We start from the raw sequence: 27,560 nt of genomic DNA, 5'->3' as shown, positions 1-27,560 counted from the left end.
GCCAAGAGAAGGAAAAACAAAAATAAATACAGAGTAGAGCAGATTAAGTGCTGTATTTTAAATTATCTGCATTTTGAATCACGTAGTATAAGGTTGATAAAAAATGGAAGAAATTTTCAAAGTGGGCTGGAGTGGGTAGTTAAAATTATAGGTTGTGTGTGATAATGCAGACTGGCAGGCTTGGTTTAGTGCAGTCTCACTCTCCTTGTTGCTTAGCCTTAGGAATGCTTCTGTAATGGATATTAAAGATTAAATGATCAAAACACAACAGCAGAAGTAACAGAAAGTCCTATACAGTACAACTTCTGTGCTATAATGCAAAAGCACAGAATATAACTCTTGAGATGAAGCTCAGGCTTTTTATAAGACTTTTTGTCAAGCAAACTGTGAGGTTTAGAGCAGTGCTTGTATAGTTCAAAATGTGGTTATTGAATTCTGCTTTAAAGAGCATTTTATGTGAGTATGATTATTGGTACATACACTCCCAAATGAAACATCAGCTGCTGCTGATGGAATGCTGGAGTTGCTGTGTTGCTGCCTGCAGTGTGGGAATGCTGCCCCCATCAGAAGAGGAACCAGCAAAATAATGCTGCTGGTGAAATCTGCCTCTTGTTCAGGCACTGTTTCTGTGGTGAGCACTTTCTCAGTAACTGGGGAGTGAGGTCAGCAGCTATGAATGCTTCTGTAGGAGTCTGTTCATCTTCCTGTTTCATACAGAAAGAAAACTGAAAACGCAAAGGGCTGAGGAATAACTGTAAAGCAAAACTGAAAACCTTGGTGTGTGGTTGTTTTATTAAACTAGCTGTATGAAAATCCCTAATTTTGCTGGGTGGGTGAAGAACTAAACAATGTGACACTTAGAAGTGTCTGTTTTAAATTAAATCCTGTTGCTCAGCAAGCATCAGGGCCAAATTTTGAGTGTTCTGACTAATCCTCAATTTTGTACATTCCAGTATTTCCAGAGTATCTGCGTAAACTTCCACCTCTTCCAAGGGCTTTGGTCATTCCTCCACCTCATTTTTCTGCAGTGTGCTACATTTTCAGCAACCTGTGGGCCATTGGCTGTATGTAAGCTAAAAGCCATCTTAAGTCTTCTGGATGGTGGAAATTTTTTCTGTGTTGTTCTTTACTGTCTAATTCATTTGACTGATAATTTGTGCAAATATCTTGTCCTGAAAAGATTTGAAAATTTGACTGTGGTGATTGAGGTAAAACTCTCTCGAGTTTCTAAAATTAGTCTTGTGAAACTCAGCATTTCATGTAAGGAAGAATAAAGACATTTGGAGGAGCAGATAACCAAGGATACTAAGCTCCTATCTTCTCTGTCCTGTAGCAGTTTAAAGGCAGAATGTTGCTTCTCAGCAGCTCCAGCAGAGGTGTCAAAAATACATGTAGGTGCTTGAGGATTACTTTTACAGAGCCAGATGCAAATATATTTCTTTTCTGCCAGTGTGCTGGCATCAGTGTCATGCATTATTTGTTCTTTTAATAACAACCTTCTCCTTTTCTCCTCTCACCCAGCCTTTTCCCTGTTTGCATGTGCATTGGAGGGGTGTGTGTTCCAGTCCTGGCAGGAGTTGAACCAACCTCCTGCAGACATGGCAGACGAGGACCTGATTTTTCGTATGGAAGGCATTGACAATGCCAGACCAACTGCAGTGGACTCTGGGAATTATCTTAATGGTGATAGTGATGATGAAGACAATTATTTTATCTGCCCAATAACTGATGATCCAGTTTCTAACAAGTCTGCCAATACCAAAGCAGACAATTATTACAGCAGCTTAGCAAAAACTGAGCAGTACAGCTCAAGCTCTTCTCCCAGAAGCTTTAGCTTTAAGGTGAGTATTGGTTCCAGCCTTCATTAATGTTTTGTTTACTTACTTGGCATGATACATTTTCTAACTGCTCCATCTCTTGTAACTAACACTTTTCAATTAAGATATTAATATTTTTTTTCCAGACCTGCAGTTAATTCCATTAAGTTAATAGTCTGACACTGCCATGGAATTGCTTACTGTCCCTTTCAGTTTAGTGGGGGATCTTCCTCCACTCAGTCCAGGAGAAAATTCACTGCCATTAGAATCAAACCATTTGCAATGCAGTATGTTGATTGGGAGATTCAAAAGATAATACAAGATGTATTACAAGGTGCACACAAGATGGTGTAAGAAAAATTGGGGCCTGTCAGAAGATAACTTAGTATGAATTTTGCCAAGTCTGTGATATTTTTAGTTGGACAAATAAAATTGTAAATTATAAAATTGTACTGGTAAGTTTTTATGTTATAGCTCCTTCTTAGGGAGCTTTTGACATGTTGACACTTTCATGGCTGGGCCTGAGGCATCACCCTGGCAGTGGCTCCTGACAGTGTGCACAAGCAGTGTCTGACCATTTTGGGATGAGCAGCAGCTGCAGCATTGCAGGGAGGTCAGAGGGGCTGTGCTGGTGCTGCCTTGGCAGTGTGTCCTTCCTTGGCAGTGTGTCCTTTTTCACTCTGCTCCCTTCACACAGATCAGGCCAGGCAATGGAGCCTCAAGTGACATCCACTCTGTAACTTACATATCCTAAATAAACACAGTTTGTGTTTTGTTATTGGTGTTTACATGCTAAACTGGCACGTCTCTTAGATTTTCCTATATTTAATGTGTTTTATTAACACATTTCTTATTATAGATATTAACATTTATTTCATAGATACTCTAAAATCTTGGTTATGCCTAATGCATGCTTTAATTGTGCAGAAATACTGGGGATTATTTCAGTCAGATAACATAGTGAGTAACACATTGAAAGTGAAGCTGGCTTGTCTGCAGGAACATTTTTGCCAAAGCTGGTTAATAGAAACATTAAAAGGTACATATGCCTAAGATGAGGAGCAAAAGCTTAGTATAGAAATGGGACAGATGTTGGTGTATGCTAAACTAAGCAAGTTAAGGCTTGGTAGGGAGCTTAGTCTTCATTTGTGTGTGCATTTTAACATGTACTCAACACTTGCCTCTGGGACTGCAGTGCAATTTCTGACTCATGCAGTCTGAGATAAAACTGATAAGGACTTCAGAAATTGCAATTATTTCCTCCTTCCTAAGCGGTCATTTTGCTTCTGCAGAATGTTTGTACCCATGGTTTGGTCTCTACAATGTCTAGTTTGGAACTGTAGTTCCTATCACAGATAAATTGCTTTGTGTTGAGAGCAAGCCAGTGTCCATGTGGTGTTTGAGCTGCAGGAATGGTGATTTCCAGCACAGTGAAGCAGACAGGCAGGGCTGGTGGCATCCTGAGCCACAGCCTGGCCTAGCAGAGTCTGCCTGCCAGCCCTCAAAGCTAAAGCAGGGCAGTGTGGGCCACTGATAATGAAAGGCAGAGCCAGATAGAGAGTTAACTCAATGTTTTAAACTCTATTTTTTAAGTTAACTCTGCTTTAACAGGACTCAGCAATGTTTCATTAGCTAGTTAATAGGCAATACTTTCCAATTTAAAAAATTGCCAACTTACCTCAATAGGTTTCTTCACAGGTGTTCTAAGAAGGAACTTCAGTTGGGAATATAAATGGAAGAGTGGCTTTTAACTGGAATTTTTTGGGGTTTTTTTACTAACAAAGAGAACCAAGACTCTTTGTCAATCATTTGTCTTATCACATGTATTTTCCTGCTTTCATGTCTCTCATGGATCCTTTAGAATGACACACAACATCGTTCTAAGCATGGCTCTGTGGTTGACCATGGTCGGGTAGGTTCAAAAGAAAATGTCAACACCATATCTAATAGATGCATTTTGATTTTTTGGTTTGGTTTTGCTGGGTTTTTTTATTTCCTTTGATTTTTTTTTTTTTTTGTTCATTATTTTATTGTTTGGGAGGACTGATTGCCTCAGCCCATAAGAGTCATCAAGTCAAAACTAGAACAGGTACCTGTTAAATGGAATAAAACCCATCCTGTGTTCTCTGCCCTGAAATTTCACTGTGTGGCAGCCATATGCCTCCAGCAGGAGAAAAACTGCCCTGTTAGCACCATTTCCATGAAATCCAACTGGTGTTTGTTTGAAGATTAGGGTACAGCTTTTGTACAAAGCACCTCAAGAGATCGAGCACAAGTAATTAACTTATTTAAATTATCACCTAACATGAACACAAATCACCTTTTGGGGAGGGAATCTGCCCAAGAACATTTTGATACAGCTGATCAACCAAGCAGTTCTTGTTGCTGTCTCTCCTTATTTCTCTCATAGGTATTTAAGTATGCAAATTCTCAGGTCCATATGAGCTGTCATTGCATGACCTGAGGCTACTTCATTTTCTTGTGAAACATGTAGAAAATCTTTCTCAACAAGTCCTTTAAAGTCATTTTCTTTAATGTAGTATTGTTTTCATTTTGTGTTATTGTCAGAAAGAGGTGCATTTAAATTGTTTGCAAGGTATGCATGGTTAAAGCTGAAATTCAAAATAAACATGAACATTTAAAGCTTAGCTGCTTCAAAACCTTCCTTGATGCCATTGCTGACACAAATTTTTAAGTCTATTTTTTAATAAAAAGGACTAATTTTAATTCCTGAAGATAAAAAACAAAATCACAAAATTTTAAAAGTTACTGTTTCTGCACACTTGGGGTTCAGTCAGAGAGGCAGTAATAATATCTCAGAGCTCAATGCTTCTTTATTGGCAGTGTGCAGAGTGGTTTTTCTCCTGCTCACTTTGCAGAAGGCATTTGGCACATCACAGGATCATATCTCCAGTTTTCTTGGAAGTATACAATATAAGAGAGGGAGAACAAAATGTTAAGAGTAAAGCATCCAAATTGGCTGGTAGAGAAAGCCTGTTTGTACTCCAGAAAACTGCTTTGATATTTTACTCTTGACTTGGTGAACATTGAAATAGCTACTTGTCTGGAATTGTTATAATAATCAATTTTTACAACATTCTAATTTCTTCTTTCTCATACTGAGCACAGTCTGGGACCCTGGGGTTCACAGAACTTCTTACTTTATCCATACTGATTTTATCTTTAATGGACTTTTTTGTACTTACTCTTATGTGTGCCAAACCAGCATATGCTGGTACATGTGAAAAGCTAAAAATCAAAACAGAAAAAGTGAATTAATATCATCTGGGTGTGCCTTACTGCCATTTGCACAGCATGTTAGAGATATCTGTAAATTACCACAGGTTTTGTAAATGGTGTCTGGTATAGACAGTGCCAGTTCTGTTCTCAGTAACTGTACAGGGGTGCAAATTGAACTGAAATTGAAATCTATGCTTTATGTATCTAAGCTGGGTTTCATTAGAATTGAAATTATTAAAATGTCAGAGTTGTCTTTGCTACTACTTGGTCCCTGCTCTGAGCAGTGCTTTGGGGGCTTGTGTGGTTGCACATCTCCATAGCATTGAGATCCTGATGTGCTCTAGAAAGTGCTGGTTTTGTGAGCTGCTGCTGATTATAAATAAAGTGCCAATCTGTACCTTCTTCAGGAAACCTGGAAGCATGCTATTGAGAAAGCCAAGCACATGCCTGACCCCTGGGCAGAATTTCATCTGGAGGACGTTGAGACGGAGCACGCCACTCGTTACAGGTCTGTGGGTCTCCTGCTTTGGATGCTGATGTTCAGTGGGACTGCTGGTTTGTGCAAGGGCTGAGTTTGTGTAGTGCAGAGTATCTGGCTGAAGAATTCCATAATGCCCAAAGTGAGTGGGTCTTAACTCAGTCTCCCAGGAATACGTAAATACTGCACATCATCAAAAATAAACCTTTCAGCAAATCATCGCCACACTTTTTCTTCCATTTAAGGAGTATCTAGGACTTCCACTGTGTAGACAGAAAACAAGGCTGAAAAGTATTTTCTGGTTGATTTGTTAATGCTATAAATGTAATCTAATAAGGAAATTAGTCCCAACTAAGAGGAAGCTTTCTTTCCCAAACTATTTAAACTAAGTATGCAAAATAACCCCCCACAACTTTCCCAAAATAGCAGTTTCAGTTTTGCTGCTCCATGCAGTATTGTTGCACGTAGCTGGAATTTAAATCCTTATGAAGCCCAGAATAGCTCAGTGTGGTCTACGTGCTAAAAGGGAGTTTAGCCCTGGAACTGGTTTCAGTGCTTTAACTTGAGCTTTGCCAAAATATTTACTGTACTGACACAGGTTTCTGGGAGGAAGGGTTAGGGGTTAGAGGCCACTTAATCACCACTTAGCATCAGTGTTTGGGGAGCCTCCCCTTCCAACCCCGTACCAGTCATGCAGTGCTGCTCTTCCCCATAGACTGCATCTCTCCTTGGTCAGCCACACAGTCCTGAAATAGTTTGCATATTTTAAAATACAAATAAGTGATAATTTAGTGGAGGGCTACTCAATATCCTGTTAAAAAGAGATGCCTCTGATACTCTTGTTTTTACCTCTTTCTTTGCTGCAAACTGGGGTATATATACAAATAATATGTGATTATATGGGGAGTCTGCATGCATGAATTCCTCTGTGCAGGTTGGGGGAACCAGGCTGGAAACAATCATGTGTTGATGACTCAGCTGCTGTGGTTCCCAGTTTGGCTTTCTCTGTGTTGGGAGCTCAGGGGGTGGGGAGCAGCCACAGCTGTGCTCTTTGTGTTATCACAGGATTGAGAGGGACTCGCTCCTCCCTCAGCGCAGTGTTGGGCAGCTCCTGCCCCCACTGTGTCACAGCTGGTGCTGCTCACATTCCTCACAGCCCCAAGGCAAATATCCAGCCAGAACCAGGCTTATGCAAGCTCAGGGCTGGGGGAGGCAAACCTGTCCAATGTGCAGGGCTTGGTGAGGCCTTTTCTGCCCCCAGTGTGCTGCCCAGGCATCACAGAGGGGGTTTAACTTCAAAGCAGATACAGCCTGATCTGTAGTGTTACAGAAGTTCAGTTTCTGCTTCAGAATGCTCATTGACAGCATTGTTCAGTGTCTCTTCAAAGAGCTAAATGTGTTTCTCCTTGCCTGCCCAAAATGAGGAGGGCCAGAGTGTAGTGGGAAGTCTGGAAGCTTTTGTGTGGGAGTGGCATCAGCACTTTCCAGAGTCAGTGACAGATAAGGAAGGATTGGTGCTGGAAATGGGAGGATTTGGGTTCCCTTTGCATTCTTCTGAGATATCTCCTGATTTTGCAGGTACAATGCTGTTACTGGAGACTGGGTTGAAGATGAAGTCCTTATCAAGATGGCTTCTCAAGTAAGATCACACTGTCCTTCATGTTTACTAACAGCAAGTGTGTAATTTCCTTTCTGCTCCTGAATAGTGGCAGCAAGATGTTTTCCGTGTAGAAATTTTGAAGTGTCAGTGTAATTCTTTTCACCTACCTCTTTTTCTTTGTATCCTTCTCTCCAGAATAGAGTAGAAAATGGAGTCAGACCTTCCCTGTCAGCAACATGAGGCATTTGTTCCATTCCCAGTGATTTCCCTTCCATGTCACCCCTCCCATTTCCTTCTGGCACCATTTCCCTGCCTGGCAGTAGTCCTGCTATTTTGTGTGCTCCCAAATAATTTCTGTTGTTAGAATGAAAACCAACTGAATTTTCTGTATGTGAGGGTAGCAGGCACTGTTGTTTCCCAGTTAAGTCCTGGGGTGGGTTGTGTGTCGGGGTTGCCTTGCTCTGTGCAAGTATCTGGCATCTGGAGAGATGATGCTCCCTTTGGCACATCCTCTGTGGAAGCCCAAATGCAGAGAGCATGAAGTCTGTGAAGCTTCTCTAGGCAGTCACACAGAGCTGCATCCCAGCTGGGGAGAGAATTTAAATAGTTTATTTAACAGACCTAGCATTTCTTCTCCATGGGATATTGGTAGGGGGAGTTGATCCAAATGCCTTTTCCCCAGATACCTGCTTACTCTACCAATGGTTTTCACTTTTCCTTGAGGAAATATTTCTATAGAGCCTGTTTGAAAACTGCTTTCTGCATGGTATAAAGAGGAAGTCATGGTTGTGTCTCTTACTGGGTAAAAATGAACTTTGTGGAAATGGCAATGCTGGGTTTTTGTTCTTTTCTTTTCCCCAGCCTTTCGGCCGTGGAGCAATGCGAGAGTGTTTCAGAACGTGAGTATCTGCCCACTTCATCTTTGTTGGCCTCCTTGCAGTATTTTTTTCTGTGGTGACTGGAATTTCACTTATATGTAGTGGAAATTGTGTAAAGCTGTAGTCCTTTCTAAAAGGCTTTGCTGAGAGGTTTATCCCAGTTTGTGTGACTCTACCTGCAGGAGTGGGGTTCAGAAAGGAGAATGTTCTCTGAATGTTGTACTTCAACCATCCTTGGGAGGCAAAATATTCATGAAAGTATAGTAACAGCCACTTAATTTCTGTGTTCCTTGTGTACTAAAAATCTTCAGATTTGATATGAGGTCATAGGTGTGTGCAGCCTAGAGACCAACTTCAGGCCTGTAGTTAGGCACAGAAAAGAGAAAGAATGAATGCCTGCTTGGTGCAGTCTCAACTGGAAAAGCCTCCATTGGTAAAGAAGGTTATCCTCCTAGAGTTTGCTTTGGATCACATATACCAGTATCATGTTCTGAGTAAGGCAGAACTTGAGCACTAACAGTTGTGCTTCCCAGAAAGATAAAGTGTGGGGGAAGACTGAGGAGGAACTTTTCCTTCCTTGGAAAGTGGTATCAAATGTTATTGTGGGGATCAGCATCCAGCTATAAATGGGTGTGTGCTGAGATTACCCCACCCCTTCCAAGCTCTGGAAATAAATGTTTCCTGGAAAATGTCAGGGAGTGTGTGTTTAGAAACATTCCCCCTTCTTCCCACATGTGGAATCCAGAGAAACTGCACTTCATGTGTGGTTTCAGCTCTAGAATGACAGACACTCCTGAAAGAAGGAAATACAATGTTTTGAACTTGAGCAAAAAGGAAGAAGAGTAACCCCACACTGCTCCAGTTTGGCATTGGCATTTCAGTATCAGTTCATGCTGGTGGCTCTGTTCCTGCAAAGCCAGCTGGATACAGTGGTGAATGAAGCCTAGGAAATAACAAATCTCAGCCTGCTGACATTGCTTTCAGTGCTTGTTATTAACCAAACTCCCCATTACACAATATTTTGAGTAATGCCATAAACAGAAATTTGTTAGCAGTTTTGCCTTAACCTCTGGTACTAAAAAAGCATAACTTGAATGTCAGCTTTCTACTGCTGGGTTTCCCATGTGTGTCAGTGGTACAGGGATATTTCCCATCTGGAGCTCTCTCCTAGATTTTTGTAACTCTGCAAGTTTTTAGTTAAGACAGCTGCCCATGGCCCAATGAACCACTGTGAGGATATTGACTTTAGAAAAACATGAGCTGGCTTGTTTTATGGAGAGGAGTGCGTTCCTTGAAGAACTGGGAAGATTTGGGGTCTGGCTGAAATTCTTACCTCATTTCCTTGTTGATTCTTTCCAAGGCCTCTGTTGCTGTGACTGTGTGCCCATCCCTGGGCAGCATGAATTTGCTTTGCCTCTAGAGTGTCCCCTGTACCAAGACCTCTGCACAAGTTCTTGGCAGGGAGAGGAAGAAGGACCAGGGGGAAGGGTTGAGTGTTCGGGTGCTGCTACTAATTAAAGCACCTGCCTAATGCATTTGTTGGCAGCCAGCAGATCCTTTCTTATCAAAGTTTTCCTGTGCTACACACTACCACACCCCCTGCCTCAGCCCCCCTGCTTTGGAGGGATCTGTGGATGAAAGATTTGCACATCAGCAATAGGGAAAAGCTGCATCATGACAACTGTCAGGTGCAGTTTTCCTTCTGGGAGTGTGTGGATTACTGAGCAGTCACTGCTGTGTGTTGGGAAGGAGCAGATTGCTTTTATCCCAGGAGAGATTTCTCAGTTCATGTTTGAAAGGCCACTCCCTGGTAATTTCTGCAGAAAATAATTGTTGACATTAGAACAGGTTATTGACAAGGCACCAACCCTTCATACTCCAGGTTTGAGAGGAACAGGAAGGGAAAGGGATTGAGAAAAGGAGAAAGTTTAGAGCACAAGTAGCTGCAGCTAAACCAAACAGTTTGGTACATCCCAGCCATTCCCATGGGATATTTCATTTTCCCTTGTCCCTTTCCTGTGCTTCACATTTCAGGTGAAATACCTGGTAAATGAGTGAGGGTAATTCCCATTTTGGAGCCTGGCTCTGTCCTTGCAGGCAAGGAAATGGGAAAGATTGAATTAAAATCCTTGGGTTTCCTTTCACCAACAATTGATTTATCTTTCAGAAAAAAGCTGTCCAACTTCTTACACACTCAGAACTGGAAAGGTGCCTATAATTATGTTGCCAAGCAATACATAGAGAGTGTGAGCAGGGATGTTTATTTTGAGGATGTCCGACTGCAGATGGAAGCAAAGCTCTGGGGAGAAGAGTACAACCGGCACAAGCCACCCAAACAGGTGTGTTCAAAGATCTTGTTAAAAATGCAGTGTTGTTCTTCTGTTGGGCTAGTTATCAGACATAATTTAGAGGGAATTATTTGTTCACATTCCATCACATTTAAATGCTTGGATAGATTATTTTGCCCTTCTATGTTTTCTGTTAAATGATAGCTGATTTTGAGTGGAGTAAATACAGAAATTGCTTTATTTTTTCCTAGACTAGGGGCTGTGTGTTTGTGAATGTCTGACTGTCCTTAGCTGTTGACTGAAATCCAAAATCAAATTATCTTTGTATTGCTCTCTTTGATGTGTGCCCAGCTGCTTTTGTGATAACCAGAGATGTCACAGAATTTTTTGCCAGCAGCAATCTCAGCAAGCACTTAACTGTTAGTGCTCCAGGAGGGTAGATGCTTAAATCTTCTACACCCACCCAAACATGTAACTAGCAGTGATTTTTGAAAAGAGCTGGAAACCTGCTGGAAGCCTTAGCAATTTTAATGGCCAAAATTAATGATTTTGATACGGGGGATATTGGCATTACCTCCCCTATGAGGAGCTGTTACTACTATGCTGTTACTACCTGGCTCCTAACAGCAAGGTGAGGTCTACAGTGAAGCACACAGAGAGAAATCCACAAATCTAGAAGTTTTAAATGCCATGTTGGAGAAAATATATAATGGAGAGTTGTGATGGTTTCTGCTTTAGGAATGTGTGGGGCACAGAGGGAGAAGGTGAGGCAGGATACAGAGATAGCTGAACAGCAGATACCCTCAGCCCTTCTCTGAAAATGCATTTCTTTGAGTTGTGCAGTAGTGATTGTATGTTTTGCTCTCTGGGTGCAGACTCTTTGCAGAGTACTCTAAAGGTACCCACAAGATAAAACAGAAAGCCAGCACTTGCTAAGAATTTTTCCAGAGGGTTTGTTGCAGAAGTGAGCTGTTTTGAAGTGACTGCTTTTAATTTATGGAATTCCTCCAATAACTCGAGAAGCACATGACTCTTATCTCACCTCCTTTTTAAACAGAAGGATCTTTGCAATTGTTCAGATTCTTGCATTGGGAAAGTTTTCACAGCTGGAGGATTCACACACACTTTGATCTGAGGACAGAATGCTGTTAGTCACTGTTTATCTTCTTTCCCTCCCCAGGTGGATATAGTGCAGACCTGTATTATAGAAATGAAGAACAGGCCTGGAAAGCCTCTCTTTCATCTGGAACATTACATTGAGGGCAAATACATCAAATACAACTCAAATTCTGGATTTGTGCGAGACGACAACATTCGTCTAACTCCACAAGTGAGGCTTTGTTTAATGCTTTCCATGGAGTCTGCTGCAGAGAATTTCTGGGCTCTCTCCAGAGGTCTTGCATTGCTGCCAAGAAAGGAAACTGCAGGCTCTGCAGTACAATGCCAGATTAATTTCTCTATTTGCCTGCCCCATACTTGGGGCCTGGTCTTTCAAACTCTGAGTGTTTCTTTATTGGATTTCAGTTGATTACAGTTGATTTGAACAGGGTTAATACTCTGTGGAAACCTTAAGCCCTTTAACTCTAATTATAACTGTAGGCATCAAAATGTTACAAACTTTCTTCAAATTGAGGCAGTGAAGAGATCTCTCATGTTCTGTGTACTGTGTAGTCTTTTGGTTCCTCACGTAATACCCAAGAGGTGGCTGGTATCCAACTCATGTAAATAAATCTAGTCCATTTGTAAATATAAATGTCAGTTGTTCTAGCTGCAGCCTCTGAATAGCTGAATCTGAGATTGCATATAGAAATACAAGGACAGATTTCAAGGGATTCTTGAATCTTGTAAAATAAATTTTAAATATTATTGAAAAATGTAAAGTGGTCAGCATAAAAAAGAGGTATTTTACTGGGCCCTGGGAGCTTTGTTCTTTACATTTTTTCCCACTGTTTTTAAGGTATTTGTCATGAGGCTTAATGTAAGCAGAGAATTTGTGTTCTGGGCTGTCGTTTGTGCACTGAATCAGTGCTGTGCTTTCACAGGTTGGGAACAAAATGTTCCCTGGTATTTGCTGCAGTTAAAATGTTTGTCTATCACCACCAGTCACCTCCCCCAGGCCTGGCAACACTTTTTTGGAGGCCTTCCCAGAAGATTCCTAATTTCTCAACTTTATTCTGAAGAGAAGGGCTTTTTGTACCTGATTCTTGAAATGTGTTTTTTCAAGAGCACAGATGTACTTTTCATTATCTGATACACAAATGTAGACACAGAGCAGTTGCTCAGGGGGATCACTCAAAGGGAAAGAAGAATTTGTCTGGATGCTCACATTTATTTACGGGCTCTTTCTCCAAACTGTGGCAGAGCTAATGCTTGTTGGCAGAAGGAGGCAGTATCCCAGAGATGCAGAGCTTGCACATTCACAGGCAGGCCAGGATGTTTGCACAGAAGTTATTCTGTGCTGGCCTCAGAGCCAACTGTTTTTCTCGCTGCCAGCCAGCTCCCCACTACCTAAGGTGAAGACTATAGTGGAAAACAATCTCTAGTACAAAAATGAGGAATTAAGGAGTCTCCTTTCCCCTGCCTGTGCCCACTGCTGCTTTTCACTTTGCCTTTTTTATCCTCTGCAAGTTGGAGCAGGTTGGAGCGACAGGATAATAACATGCTTTTGGTCTCTTGCTGCTTTCATCATGATATTTATACCAGTTATATTTCACTGATAGGGTTATCAGACTTCTTTTCCCATTTATCACAGTGTTATAATATGTGTTGCTGTTTCCAGTAGATGAAGGGAGAGTGTTCTCAGACATCTCCTTTGGTTCTTTCCAGGCCTTCAGTCACTTCACCTTTGAGCGCTCGGGCCACCAGCTCATTGTTGTTGATATCCAGGGAGTTGGAGATCTTTACACAGACCCTCAGATCCATACAGAGAGTGGTACAGATTTTGGAGATGGCAACCTAGGTAAAAATCAATGATTCTGTTTCACTAAGGGGTGCTTATCTTTTCTTCCCAGCTCTGCTGAGTAGACACTGCACTGGGTGAGCTGACACATTTCTGTTTCTCTTGCAAACAGCTGGGGAAGTCCTGTTGTGAGGAGTCCTGTACAGGTTAGCTGTCATTAAGGGCAGTTTTAAAATGAGACCTGATCTTGGCTCAAGTCTCCTGGCCTATTCCTAAACAAGTAATGTAATTAAGTAGGTTTTACATTGTGAGAACAATAATCATGGCCTTTGATTTCCTTGCCACATTGCAGGAGTGGATACAGCTGAATGCAGAGAGATAGGCACTGTGTATTTTTGAAGTTCTAAGTGTCTATATATAAGTTGTTTGTAGGACACTACGAGTTTAAGCAGGATTAAATTTAGGCACATTTTTCGGTGATGGATTAGGTTTTTGTTATATCTTGTTCATACGTAGCTTTCCAAGATTTTTCTCACTTCTTTCACTCTCTCATGCAGAGAGAGTAAAAAGCTCTTACAGGTGTTGAAATGGAAATGGGTTAGGTGTGTGCTACAAAGCATTTTCTCTTTCTGGACTTTTTAGGAAAAGCTTTGGGACTTTCAGCTTGTAATAAGTAAATTGTAATATAAAATTCGAGTCAACCCTTTCTTTACTTTTTTTAATGCCTTAGGTGTTCGAGGTATGGCCTTGTTCTTTCATTCTCATTTCTGCAACAACATCTGCAAAAGTATGGGGCTTGCACCATTTGATCTTTCATCCAAAGAGAAAGATGCCTTGGATTATAACAAAAAATTGCTTGTAAGTGTTTGATGAAAAAGTTTAATTAATAGGGAACCTTGAAATCAGTGTATATTTGGGACCAAGTAGATCTTAGAATGCTGAAATAATTTATGTTTTGGATCTCACAAACCTGATTTGATGCTTGTTGCAAACTGATCTCAGTTTCAGTGGATTTTGATGGCAGTGGGACTTGATGTAACACTTGGAATGAAACTCAGTCCTAAATAAGTAAAAATGTCAGGGTTTGATATTTTGCTGCAGTGTAGAACTTTTCAAAGCAAATACTTCTGGATACCTGTGTATATTTATTGAGGACTGCTAATAAACATTCACACCGGCCTGTATAGCATGCTTAGAGTTCACAGAAGGATTACTGACAGGACTTTCTGGTTGATTTCCCAAGGAATCTGCTCAGACGATCCTCCGTGGCACAGAGGAGCGGTGCGGCAGCCGCCGGGTGCGGACGGTGTCCGGGAGCCGCCCCCCGCTGCTCTTCCGCCTGTCGGAAACCTCCGGGGATGAGAGCCTGAGTGATGTGGCCTTTGACTCCCTGCCCTGCTCGCCCTCCTCTGCAACCCCTCACAGCCACAAGGCGGACGTGCTTAGTGAGTGAGCCTCGCATACATCACCTCTGCGGGTTCCTGAACACTGGGCTTGTCTTACCTTGCTTTTGTCTTTGTTTTTAAGCACAACAGCTTTGATTTAGTCCAGAACAGTTTCTAGCACTCCTCTTTGAGCAGAAGTAAAACTGAATGTACTTCCATGTAGATAATTAATGCACAGATGCTTCTGTGAAAAAAAACAGCAATAAAATTAGGATACCTAGAGATTTTTCCTCAAGCATGTTATCCTTATAATAACAGCAAGTATTTTTTTTTCTCCTAGATTGGCCTGTGTTCAGTGAAGTAGATAACTTGGATCAGCTTGACAACAAAAGGGTGAGTGTCTTTCCAACAGAAAATGAGGCTGCAGTTGCCTAATAAAATGTCTCATTATAGAACTTCTCAAAGGTTTTGTTCATTAAAAGCACATAAAGGTACCTGCCTATTTCTCTTGTTGCAGATCATGTTACCTCTGCATTTGCTTTTTCTAGTACAGGAAGAACATTTTATCTTAATATTTTAGTATTCATTATTTTGCCACCAGAAATTTATTTGCATCTGCTGTATTTTAATGGATACTTAAAGCATGTGCCTGTTCCCCTGCCTGCATATTATGTCTTGGGTGCTTGGCCCAGCTGCTGTGGTTTTAAAGCTAAAGGATCCCTATGGATTAGGTCTCTGCAAATATTGGTACCATGGAATGTTAGAGAACCTTGCCTGAGGAGGTGCAGGAAGTTTGCAATGGGCATTTTCCAGTGCTGGGCCTTGGTGCCAGGGGCTGTCAGTTACTGAAGCTGAAAACTATATATAGTGGATTCTTGATTTGATAAAATATGGAAGTCATCAGTTTGTTTAAATGTATGTAAGTGAGAAGACAATCTTATATCACTTCATGTATCATTAAGTCCTGCTCCTTCTGACAGAGGTAGCACAATCACTTTCATCCAGTCTAACCATCCAGTATCTTTCATTTAAAGAGCAAACCATTTACCCTGTGAGAAATGTCAAGCTGAGGTCCTTAGAAAGTGCAATGCTAATGCTGTTCTGTTCTTGACTTCTGTAGGATTTTGAAAATGGTGGAGACAGTGGGTATCCCAGTGAAAAGAGAAGTGAGACAGAAGATCTGGATCATAGAGAGAGGGTAAGAACCTGACTGGTATAGCAGAGTTGGTATGGCCTATTCTTACTTAAACTGCTTTTGTAGAAGAATCTTCTTTTTTATCCTTCCTGATCTAGACTTTGAAAACAGAGGAAACAAAGAAATTCCCCCACGTTGCAAAATTACTTGTTCATATTGGGAACGGCACTCTTACAGGAAAAACATGATTTGTAACGAGTAGCTTAATTTCAAATACCATATTTGATTAGATGTTGTTGTGTGGGTTTTTTAAGTATTACATATTGCATTTAGGATGTGTAGCCATCTTCTTGCCATTTGGAATACATGAATGTGATCTGCTTTCAGACTCATTTCCTTCTCTACTTTGTATGGCTTGAAATATTACAGAACTTAATGTTGTCAGGTAATAATATGGAACTTTAGAATTCCTAGGGGTTAGTTGCTTACTCCTCTAAAATTTTTCAATAAATGGTTTTGACCTGGAGATCTTAAGATATTTAATTAGAAGACAGGAAAGAGAATAGTGCTTCTGGAGATACCCCTCCTTTTGTCACCTCCTTTGGCAAGGTATTTGTCATGGCATCTCCTGCTTATGGGATTAAAGCCCATGTGTGCCAAGTTCTTTATCATTTTGGTATGTCTTAATATATTGTGATATCACTGATAGAAATGGATCCAGTGGAAACAGTTTTGGTCTTTATAAATTCACTGTCACTATTAATTCTGGAAGGTAGGAATAGTCTAGAGGCATGTCTGGCACACATCAGTTGCTGCAAATTGAATGATGCAAATCTTTACATCAATGTAGGGCCACTCAAACAACAACCGGAGGCAGGAGTCTGATGAAGACAGTTTGGGAAGCTCTGCAAGGGTAAATAAAGCAGAAATGTTCACAGACTGAGTTTGCTGCTCTGCTTGTCCTTTGTTCCACTCACCTGCCATCTAACCACATCACTGAACCACATGTTGGTTCCCCTTCTTTTCAGCTACAGAAATTTATTAATATCAGCTTACCACTCTGTTACTTCCTTTTATGTTTTGTCTTTGTTTTCTTGTGAAAGAGGTACTGTGAAGCAAATTGTCACCTCTGTCATAAAGTAGTGATTATGTGTGGGTTTCTCACTTTCAAAAAAAATTACAGCTCTGTGGATTTATTTTCTACTTAGCTAAATTATATTTCCTTTCTGCAATTTAGTTTTGGAATTCTGTCCTATATGTAGTTGCTCTGTAGTTGAAATCATACCCTGTATGATTTCTTAAAAATACGCAGTGTGTGAAACAGATACACAGTGAAGAGAGCTGCTGTCACCTAACTGAGTTAGGAAAGACCAGACCTTGTATGCTTTTAGAAAATACAACTTCTGTGATAATTGGTCTTGAGTATAAGCTTAAACAAATAACTACTGTTGAAAGGAAAGAAAAAGCAGAGCTTTGACAACAATAATTTATTTAGATACCATTTTCAGAATTTCCTTTTAATTATTATATATTCCTATTTCAGAAAATTGAAACAGCTTTAATAGACTGAAGTTCTGTGCCAGCAGCCTTTCCTGTTGTGTTTTCTCTGTGTACCTGCAAAGGCCTTAATTGTGATAGGATTATGTTCAGCTACTGTTTCCCGCTGATCCGTTATGTTCAAAAATTTCTTCATTTGGGTTGCTCTTCATGAGAAATGTCAATGCATGTATCTGCCTGTAATCTTCTGCATGGTTACATATCAGTTTTCTAGAGTTCTAGAATGTAAGCTGCATTTAAAGTGTTGGGAACTGAATTTCTGGGCAGAAAAATATGGGTTTCTTCTTTTTTGTGCATGGATAACTTCAGTGCTTGCAGTGTGACTGTTCAGTTGCTTATTTGTGTAACTAACTTCTGATTCAGAACTTTGAGATGATACTTCAAAGTGATGATGTTCAGATTAGAAATAGAGGGGTTTACTCCATTTCTTTAATGAGGAGTAATAACCAATTATTCAGCTACTAACATGACTTTTGAAAGCTGTGTTTTAAAATACAGTATTTACTACTAAGTAACAGTATTAATAGAGGCTTTGATTCCTGGATGGTAATCCATATGGATGGGAATTTTAATTTTGAATATAAATACTAGTGTATTTTGTATTTCAGGTCAGTGTGGAGAAGTGGAATCTTTACAACTCTTCCAGAGTCCATGTCCACAGACCGTCCTGTGTTGCCCAAGAAATTCAGAGGCTCAATGCACTAGAACTTGAAAAGAAAATTGGGAAGTCAGTCCTTGGAAAGGTGGGATTGGTCTGCTGATACTGTTTTATCCAACAAGGAATATCTTGTATTTATTACTTACATAGAGGTCTTGCCCTGTTTGCATTTATTTGTGCAGTTGAAAACAACACATGTATACCTTTCTGTCACCTACTCATGTTGTAAAGTGACATCTGAGTTCAGGAACCCATGAATTCCATCTGCTCTTGGCCTTGCAACTTCTGGGCTCCTTTGGGAAGAACCCTGCTGTTGTTAATCTGCATTTCCAGAGGCATCACACAGGGAGGACACAGTGGGATGGGTGTGCTGTGCCTGACCCACATACCTTGCACATAGGCAAAGCTGAGCTCCTGAAAACTGGGAGCATGGACTGACTCTTACTGCAGAGTATTCCAGATAATGCAAATGTTAATTAAGTTTGGGGTTATGTATGGCCTTAAACCCACTCCTAAAACATGATGTAAATCTTATTGAACATCCTGGGAGCCTTAGGTGTTCTCAAACCATTTGATGTGGGAAGAAACCTGTTTTTTACAGGATCTTTTAGGTTGGAAAAGACCTCTAATATCATCAAGTCCAGCCTCTGACCAATGACCACTTTGTCAACCAGACCATAACACTTAAGTGCCATGTCCAGTTGTTTCTTGAACACCTTCTGGAACTCTGATTCCACCACTTCCCTGGGCAGTCCATTCCAGTGTTTAACAGCCCTTCCCATGAAGAAGTCTTCATGATGTCCAACCTGAACCTCCCCTGGTGCAGCTCGAGGCTTTGTCCTCTCATTCTGTCACCAGCTGCTTGGGAGAAGTTGCTGATCCCCATCTTGCTGGAACCTCCTTTCAGATAATTGTAGAGAGCGCTAATGTTTCCCTGAGCCTCCTCTTACTCCAGGACTTAGCTCTAAAACCTGGTAAAGTCTGAGCAGGGCTTTGGAAGGGTCAGATCCCTCATGCTGTGTCAGGTTTGAAGGATCAGATCCCTCATGCCGTGTCAGATTTGAAGGGTCGCATCCCTCATGGTGTGTCAGGTTTGAAGGGTCAGATCCCTCATGCTGTGTCAGATTTGAAGGATCAGATCCCTCATGCCGTGTCAGATTTGAAGGGTCAGATCCCTCATGCTGTGTCAGATTTGAAGGGTCGCATCCCTCATGGTGTGTCAGGTTTGAAGGGTCAGATCCTTCATGCTGTGTCAGGTTTGAAGGGTCAGATCCCTCATGCTGGGTCAGATTTGAAGGGTCAGATACCTCATGCTGTGTCAGGTTTGAAGGGTCAGATCCCTCATGGTGTGTCAGGTTTGAAGGGTCAGATCCCTCATGGTGTGTCAGGTTTGAAGGGTCAGATCCCTCATGCTGTTTCTCCTGTGCCATTGTGTGCAGGTGCACCTGGCCATGGTTCGCTACCACGAAGGCGGGCGCTTCTGTGGGAAGGAGCAGGAATGGGATCGGGAGTCAGCCCTGTTCCACCTGGAGCACGCTGCAGACTGTGGGGAGCTGGAAGCCATCGTTGGGTTGGGCCTCATGTGCTCTCAGCTGCCACACCACATTCTGTCTGAGGTCACTCTCGAGGTATGGAAGATGCCAAAAAGCAGAATTGTGGTCCATTGTAAAAATATCACAAAGAATAGCAGGAAATGGAGATGACACAAACACCATAGTTAGGTGTTCTGTAGCTTCTTCAGAGAAAATAGATTGCTTTGTAATTAAGGATTTGGACAAAGCAGCAAAAAAATGCTGTCTTTTTCTGGTTTTGCCAGCAAATTACTGCATGCCTTTGGGAAGCTTTTGGAGCCACCTCTACTGTTCAGCTGCTTTGTTTCTTGTGGCTGTGCCAATTTCTCAGACATACTAAATATTTGCTGACTTTGAGAAACTGCATTTAATGGTAAAGGGATGGTTTTAGAAGCATGCATTTTAAAGGTTTTGTTTTCTTTACTAGGATACAAAGGAGAACAGAAATAAAGGATTTAATTACTTGCTGAGAGCAGCAGAAGCTGGAGACCGACCTTCCATGATTCTGGTAGCAAGAGCATATGATACAGGTGTAAACCTTGGTGCAGACAGGTACTGTGCATGGCTGAGTAAGCTAACTTGGTGGTACTTCACTGAGGCAAGGCTGGGGCAATGATTTTTCTGCTTTTGTATTTTAGCATGTCTTTGTTATTTATGTGAGTTTTGTGTTTTACAACAGTGATACTCTTTAAATTTCCCACTGTCAAATAACATTAAACTTCTAATTGAACTTCACTGAGCATTCTCAGTGTGCAAAATAACTGATTTTAAAGTATTTATGAAACAAAACTCTGCACCTTGAGGTTTTTTCCTAAATTGGTTGCTCCCACAAATATAAATGCCAAAACCATACAGCTGATAATGAAGCTCAGACTCTGTAGTTCAGGAAAACACTTCAGTCTGATACTTTCTCTTGTAGTTCCTGCATAAAGTGACCCCAGCTTTATTTTGCTGTGGTGACCTAATGTCATAGTGTAGTTAGTTAGTCTCCATGAGAACATTTGCTTTTATTGGAGAGCATTAAGGCTCTGAAAAGCCAGTACAAAATTGGATGCTGAATCTCCAATGCCAAATACATTTGTTTCCAAAGGGAGCCATCTTCAGAAATTATTTTTGCCTTCAGGGCCCAGGATTGGAAGGAGGCACTTCACTGGTACAATGCTGCACTGAACATGACTGACTATGACGAGGGAGGTGAATATGATGGCACTCAGGATGAGCCCCGGTACCTGCTCCTGGCCAGGGAGGCAGAGATGTTAATGATGGGAGGGTTCAAACTGGATAAGGATCCCCAGAGATCAGGTGAGGCCTTCTTTTTGTTATCTGTAGTCTTGCTTTTCCTTCCCTTCCCTTCTCCCTCAACATGTACACCAGAAATGGATTTCCTGCTTCGGCTGTTAAAAAACATAGAGAGGGTCAATACCTTCAGATTTAATTGTGCTCAAGGATGATAACAGTGAAGGAAGAGATCTTGGCAGAGACAGGGTAGTGGGTGGTGCCAGGTCCAATCTGTGGCACACTGAGTCACTGCCAGGCACCTTCACTCCCTCTGATGTTGCTCTTCTGGGTCACTCCCCTGAGCTGCAGGTTGCTGCTTGTAGTTTGAGCTACACCCATGATTCCCAGGCCCTACACAACATTCTCTTAGATGCTGTGTAACCTGTAGGAGTCCTGGGGGGCTACTACAGGCTGGTCCTGTTTGCATTCCTTCCAGATCCACTGGGGAGCCACCAGCAGCCAGCTGTGTAACTTGAAGAGCAGAGCCAGGTTCCCAGCTGCTGTAACCCTGACACTGTTAAAACACACCCCTACATCCGGCCCATTTCTCCCTTTGTCCTTTATTTGCTTCAGGCTAAAGCCATATTCCTTCTTTACTCTGTCAACATAACTGATGCTGTTTCCTCTCTAGGTGAGCTTTACACAGAAGCAGCAGAAGCAGCCATGGAAGCCATGAAGGGCAGACTGGCAAATCAGTACTACCAAAAAGCAGAAGAGGCTTGGGCAATGATGGAAGAATGACACTGAAATGAAGCAGTTCTTGTATATAAATTTTTTATAGACTTGCTGCATTTGCAGCTACAAAGATGTATTTTTATGTGATGTTACCAGGTTGGTTTTTTTTGGTATTTTAGTTTTATAAATTTTTTTGAGGGTAGAAATCTAAATGTAAGTAGTATGTAGGGTGCCATAGCATACTTCTGTTTGTGTTTTAAAGTTGTAATACACACACACACTTGAACCTTTTATACTTTTTTTTACTGTTAGAACTGAGGGGCCTAGTTTTTTTGACCAAAGAAAACAAGGCCTTATTGTTTAGGTTTTACATGTCCTGTTTTTTACACAGCAAATGATCAGTTTGTTTACATTTTTCTTCGCCTCCCCACATACAGAAAAACGTTTTCCTAAATTCTCAGCATTTCTTGATCATTTTTGGTGTATCTTACCAAATTTCCACATGAATGTCAATTTTCAGTTTATGGATACAGCTACTGATGTTAGTAAGTAGTCCCATTCTATTTTGCTGACATTATTGGACACTTATTCTCAGAAGAATTTCAGATGGAATCCTTATTTTGGGGAAGGGTAGGGAAGATGATTCAGATTGGCAGTGAGGATTTTCAGGGTGGAAAGTTTTATTCATTACCAGCATTGCATATTACACCATTAGAAAATCATTCATGTTCCTGATGAGGTGAAGCATCCAGCTACCTCTCTCATTTTCACATCTTGCACCATATAAAGTTTTATTTGTATAAAAGTCTACTGATCTTATATCTGTCCAATAATGTGCAGTAGCAAGATTTGTAGTATATGGGTAATTTGAAGTTAGTTTTATAGTGGCATCTCAAATCTCAGTGAAGCTAGATCATCTCACTTAAAATGAGAACACATTTTCCACCATTTCCAGATGGAAGTTTGAAGAGATTAGGAGATGTTGATTCACCTATTTTTATGTACAGAAAACAATTTACATGGTTTAAGTATATTTTTAAATGGTATTTTATCTGCAAATACTATTTAGAGAAGAGTTTTTGGTTAGAAAAGGAAAACAGTATTACCCCCCAAAACACTGGAATTTGTGTTCTCTGCCTAATCCTAATCAGTGAGGGGAGGACAAATACCTGGTGGAGGTTGAATTATCATTGCATAGAGATAAGTTTCTTGAAATCCAGTCTTTTATTCCCAAGCTGCTGTGCCATCTGTGTGGATAGTACAGAAGCTGTTCCTGTTCCTGGGTTGTGGTTGACAGTCATTTTGCAGGAGATTTAAGATGGAGGCTCCTGCCTCCTTGGCCTGGCAGTCTCCTGAGGTGTAAATTGATGTGCACAAGGGGCAGTTCCTGTGAAGTGCTGAATGACCTGCAGTGCTCACCTCTTCAGCCAGGCAGGTGTAAAGCTAAGCAGGCCAGGAGATGATGCAGAATTGATTAGGATTTCTCTCCTGCATAGCCAAGGAATATGAATTTCTTGTAAAATGCAGAAACTGTTGAGGGAACAGAAATCAGTTCTTCCTTTCCTGTGCAAGTGCCTGTCACTGGAATCAAATGATGCTCCCATTTTCTCTTTTTTATGGCAAGTGGATCTTGAATTGCTGTTTAGACATTATCCAGGGGTGATGTCAGTAACAACTGCCACTGTCTGAAAGAGATGAACTCCTGGTGGTTAAGGGAGATTTGAATCCTTTCTAGGAGGGAAGGGAAAGTGACCCTTGGTTATTGTGCTTCTGGCTGGTGCTGTAACCACCAGGCAGCTGTGGCTGTGAGCAGCCTTGCAACACGTGGCAGCATCTTCTTGCTGTAGATTGCAGAGGTTGTGGGAAAGCAGTGCCCATGGCCTTTTTGGTTTTTGTTTTGTTTTGAGAGTGAGGGCAAAGCTCTTCGCCCATTAATGGAGGAATGTCTCATTTCTAGATCTCAGCTGGTCTTAGGTAGTGAGGTACTAAAATGACCAGATTTTTGGACCTAATATTTTTTGTACATGCTGAAATACGACCAGAGGACTGCAATTCAGATGAATGTTTTCAGTGCCTATCCAGAGTTCTGCTTTAGATGCCTGAAGCCTCTCTGGGATGTGGCCTTTTTTGCTATTTCAGTTCCTATCATTAAAGTATTGGCTGTCAATGAAAGGTGAAGCCCCTCACCTCTGAAGACAGTTGAATTGTCTGTTTTGTGCAGAACCTACACAGTGTGGGAACTATAAATCAGACACAAGTATTTGTTTCCCTCATAGGGTGGTGATGCCAAATCTTTGAGATTTTCCTTGAGGAGGAAGCATGAGAACACCACTAACCATGTAGGGAGGAGATTGAAAGTGTCCAAAATGTGCATGCAAAGGATGTAGGGTGTAATTATTGACACTTTTTGGTGTATTCTAATTGGCTAAATTCAGTAGTTGCTAAAGTTGCTGACATCTCTGTGTAGATCTGGTATATAAATGTGCACACAACTTGGTGCAAAATTAATTAATTTTTTATTTGCAAATATTAATTTTGGTGATGAATACTACCTTCTGTCCTAAGGTGTATCAGATGATTTAGCATACAATAAATGGGACTGTCAATAATATGAAAATGGAAATTGTTTACAGAAGTATTCACACCTTATTCTGTGACATTCTTTTGAAGGGAAAAACTGTATATTTTAAAGAGTTTTGCAATGATATTGCTTTATGCTGTATTTTTAATCTATTCACAATGAATAAATAAAAATCTGTATTTTTTAAAAATGTGAAAATAAATCTGAGGCTCAGCCTGCCAGAACTTACCTGGGTTCAATGTTTCCAGATGTCAGTGGGAATATTTCTTGAGCAAGGACAGTGAGATGGAAGACTTGCAGCAAATACTGCTTGCCTGCATCACTTAGTCCTCTCATTCACTTTTCTGGGTTCATTCTGGCTAGTAAATAAAATTGTTCTTTTTGTCACTTTTCTCAGTAGAGTTTTACTCATTGCTTGTGAGCACTTGCTTTTATTTGTTTGGTTTTTTATTTATAAATTGCCAAAATTCAACCCTACTATTGCAAGCTTCCAGAAATCCTCTTTGTTGTTTGTATTATTCCATTCCCAATTTCATTCCCTTTCAACAGTCAGAAGTAACTAACTGGGAGGAAATTATTAGATGTGCAACAACAAAATCCGTTTTCCTCCAGAAAACAAAATGGTTGATGTGCTCTCTGATTTGCATTTGATTACACGTGGTGTCTGTAATGGAGGATGAAATGTAAGGACAGGAAGGCTCATTTGCAGGGTGCTGCAGAGGCCTCTCTGTGCCTTTAGCATTTGTTTAGTCCTGAGAATGGGCTGGAAATTCCTGAGCTCTGTGATTTGAGGTGGTAAATAAATCATAGCAAAATGACTGTGTATCATTAGATGTTGTATCCCACCTCAAATCTAATGATACACTGTCATCTTGCTATGATTTATTTCCCTTTTTGTGCCAGAATAATCTGTTTGATACAGACCCTTTCAAACTGTTCAAAAGGGAGCTCTTAGTGTTGCCTTTTTATTGCTTTATTCAGACAGGTGGAACTTCTTATACCTGTGTAATTTAAACGATGTGAAATTATCCTCTAGCAAGGGCACTGTGAAATAACAGAATTTCCTAACAATAAAGCATCGTGTGGGCCTCTACACTGTAGAGTCAGTAAGATGAAAAATGGTGAAATTTGGCACTGCTCTAGCTTTATAGCCTTTGGAGGGTTTAGATATAGCTGCTGTCACAGAGATGGAGTGTTTGCCAGTGGAACAAAGTAAGAATAGCCTTCTTCAGAAACCATGGAGACAGCAAACTCTTATAGCTTATGAAGTGTAAATAAGTATATTGCCTGTTTCTTAATTACTGGTCTGTGGGACTGATTTGAATCTCATTCTCTTCCCCACAGATGTAATTTCACTCAGAGTAGAATGAGTGCTGACAGAGCCAGTGTAGTTACCATGGGTCAAGTCAGGACTTCTCATCTGAATGTGGACAGGCAGAATTTCATTTGAACCTCTCAGGATGGATGCAGGGCAGTGCTGCCAGGGGTGAGTCAGGGTACTTTCAGGTTGAAGTTCAGGGATATCTCTCAGTTGCTCTTGCCGATAGACCTAACAACTCCTGTGTGGGGACAGCTCAGGGCTTTGTAGCCATTGGGCCTGGCCCTTAGAGTGGGAGTATTTGTTGGGTCCTTGCTATTCACTGGCAATCTTGTACAAGGAAAACAATTTAATATGTCTGGTAGCTTGTGTTATGTTGGAGTTCTCCTCTATGTTAATTCTTTTTTAATTTGGAGAAGGTCCTGCCATTGTAACTGATGTTGCACAGTGAAATGAAAAAACTGGTGACCCAACTGCCACCCCCAAGGGACAGCCTGTGCTCTTGCCCCCTCTGTGTCACACATGGCTGAGATGAATAATCTTGGGTACACAGGCTTCCTTTGGTGCTCAGGAGAAATGTCTCTGTGGCCAGGAACACAAACATTTCAGGGAGGGAGCACGAGCTCAGCTCTGACAGGGCTGAAAAGCAATTTTCAGGAGGGTGTTGGGACCTTGCACTGCCTGGACAAAAGGACCTGTGGGACTGAGCAGCCCACTCAGTAAGGAGCAGTTTGTAATGAGTGTTCCATGCAGCCTCCTCCACACATGCACACAAACATGCTTGGAGACTGTTAAAGCTGACTTTTCTGCCTGAGCAGGTTACAGGTGATTTGCTGTGTGAAGCCAATTCAGGTCTGCCTTCCTTCTCTCCTCCCTGAACCTCTCCTGCTGCTCTGCAGTCAGCTCCCTCTGTTCTTAAAAAACCCCACATCCTGAAAAGGCACTGAGCTGAGGGTGTGAAACTGTAGCAGCACTGTAGGAATTTATTCATGTTTACATGTGTGTGCTGTTATTCCTCAGTACTTGTAGGCAGTGAATGAAATTTTTGGCAAGACTGTGCAGTGCTGCAGCCTCTCACAATGAGAGAACTGGAATGCTGGCACAGCTTGCCCTGAGAGGTGGTGGATGCCTTATCCCTGTAAACATTCAAGGTCAGGTTGGAAAGGGCTCTCAGCTACCTGATCTGGTTGAAGATGTCGCAGGGGGTTCGACTATCAGACCTTTTTTGGACACTTCCAACGCCAACCAAATCATTCCTTGGTTCCATTTCAGCAGCTCCCTGGAAAGAGAGCTGGCACCGCCGGGTGCTGCAGGGACAGACTGTGGGAGGTGCCAGGGGAAAGGGTTGAATGATGCTGTCAGCAGGGCTCCAGCAGGTTTATTTTCTTTATCCTATTTAAATGAACTGCCACAAGGACAGAATTAAATCAAGCTGCATTAAGGCTATGTGACCTTACTCTAGAGAAGCTAGAATTTTTCTCAAAATACTATCCTTCAGTTGTAGTTAAGTAGTGAAAATAACATTAATTCTTGAAGAAAACTCAGACTTTCAGGCAAAATGCAGCCAGAGATTCCCAGAGGCACGTTCATGGAGCTGAGGTGTGCTGCCACCTGTGTGCACAAGTGTGCCGAGTAGTGCCGTGCCGGTCCCTGTGCTGTACGCAAAAAAAACAGCCCCCCAGCCATAAACTGCTGACTTTTGACTTTGCAAATTCAGTAAGCTGCGGCTTTGCAACAGAAAATTAGAATTCAGAACTTTTGTTAGGCTTTCAGAGGGGGTGGCCGGGCGGTGCCACACGTACCGCGCAGGGGCTGTGCTGCTCCGTGGCATCCACGTGGCAGCGGGCGCGGCGCGGAGGGCTCGGGCACAGCTGCTCCTGCCCGTCCGTTCCTGGGTGCATCGTGCAGCTCCAGGTGCCGCCGCTTGGGAACGGGCTGAAAAGGACCCCCCGCATTTTATTTTTCGGGTAGAAAGGGTGTGCGGGCAGAGCGGTTGCTGGGGATGAAGACATGTGAAGGAGACAGGGGGAAAATGGTATAGATTAAAAGTGTTGCCAGAACCAAGTGGAATCACGCCGGTAGCGTGGCCGAGCGGTCTAAGGCGCTGGATTAAGGCTCCAGTCTCTTCGGGGGCGTGGGTTCGAATCCCACCGCTGCCAGTAGTCTTTTTTTGCGCCGCAGGCCGGCGCCATCGCCCCCTAG

General features: G+C 41.7%; 1 protein-coding gene and 1 non-coding gene across 6 annotated transcripts in view; both read left to right on the top strand.

The window, feature by feature from the left end:
• Positions 1 to 24,427, top strand: part of EEF2K (eukaryotic elongation factor 2 kinase) — a 29,597-nt gene extending 5,170 nt beyond the window's left edge. For 3 of the 5 annotated variants that reach the window (XM_074552718.1, XM_005487344.4, XM_074552714.1), the window contains exons 2-19: positions 1,522 to 1,841; positions 3,679 to 3,729; positions 5,465 to 5,565; positions 7,114 to 7,174; positions 7,997 to 8,034; positions 10,181 to 10,352; positions 11,482 to 11,631; positions 13,128 to 13,260; positions 13,931 to 14,058; positions 14,444 to 14,645; positions 14,926 to 14,978; positions 15,706 to 15,783; positions 16,571 to 16,633; positions 17,886 to 18,020; positions 19,375 to 19,563; positions 19,934 to 20,058; positions 20,630 to 20,808; positions 21,416 to 24,427. In XM_074552718.1, the coding sequence (XP_074408819.1) occupies positions 1,599 to 1,841; positions 3,679 to 3,729; positions 5,465 to 5,565; positions 7,114 to 7,174; positions 7,997 to 8,034; positions 10,181 to 10,352; positions 11,482 to 11,631; positions 13,128 to 13,260; positions 13,931 to 14,058; positions 14,444 to 14,645; positions 14,926 to 14,978; positions 15,706 to 15,783; positions 16,571 to 16,633; positions 17,886 to 18,020; positions 19,375 to 19,563; positions 19,934 to 20,058; positions 20,630 to 20,808; positions 21,416 to 21,525 (2,211 nt within the window). In that variant the 5' untranslated portion in view covers positions 1,522 to 1,598 and the 3' untranslated portion in view covers positions 21,526 to 24,427. The remainder of the gene's footprint in view (positions 1 to 1,521; positions 1,842 to 3,678; positions 3,730 to 5,464; positions 5,566 to 7,113; positions 7,175 to 7,996; positions 8,035 to 10,180; positions 10,353 to 11,481; positions 11,632 to 13,127; positions 13,261 to 13,930; positions 14,059 to 14,443; positions 14,646 to 14,925; positions 14,979 to 15,705; positions 15,784 to 16,570; positions 16,634 to 17,885; positions 18,021 to 19,374; positions 19,564 to 19,933; positions 20,059 to 20,629; positions 20,809 to 21,415) is intronic. The other 2 variants (XM_074552717.1, XM_074552716.1) reach the window with 2 other exon arrangements.
• A 3,008-nt stretch (positions 24,428 to 27,435) lies between these two features.
• On the top strand, positions 27,436 to 27,517 carry TRNAL-AAG (transfer RNA leucine (anticodon AAG)). Its single transcript has one exon. It is a non-coding gene; the product is annotated as a tRNA-Leu (tRNA).
• Positions 27,518 to 27,560: the final 43 nt, after the last annotated feature.

Source organism: Zonotrichia albicollis, chromosome 16 (genome assembly GCF_047830755.1).
Source record: "Zonotrichia albicollis isolate bZonAlb1 chromosome 16, bZonAlb1.hap1, whole genome shotgun sequence".
In the NCBI taxonomy this organism is placed as follows: domain Eukaryota; kingdom Metazoa; phylum Chordata; class Aves; order Passeriformes; family Passerellidae; genus Zonotrichia; species Zonotrichia albicollis.
The sequence above is the reverse complement of the archived record's forward strand: the minus strand, read 5'-3'. Positions and strand labels throughout refer to the sequence as shown.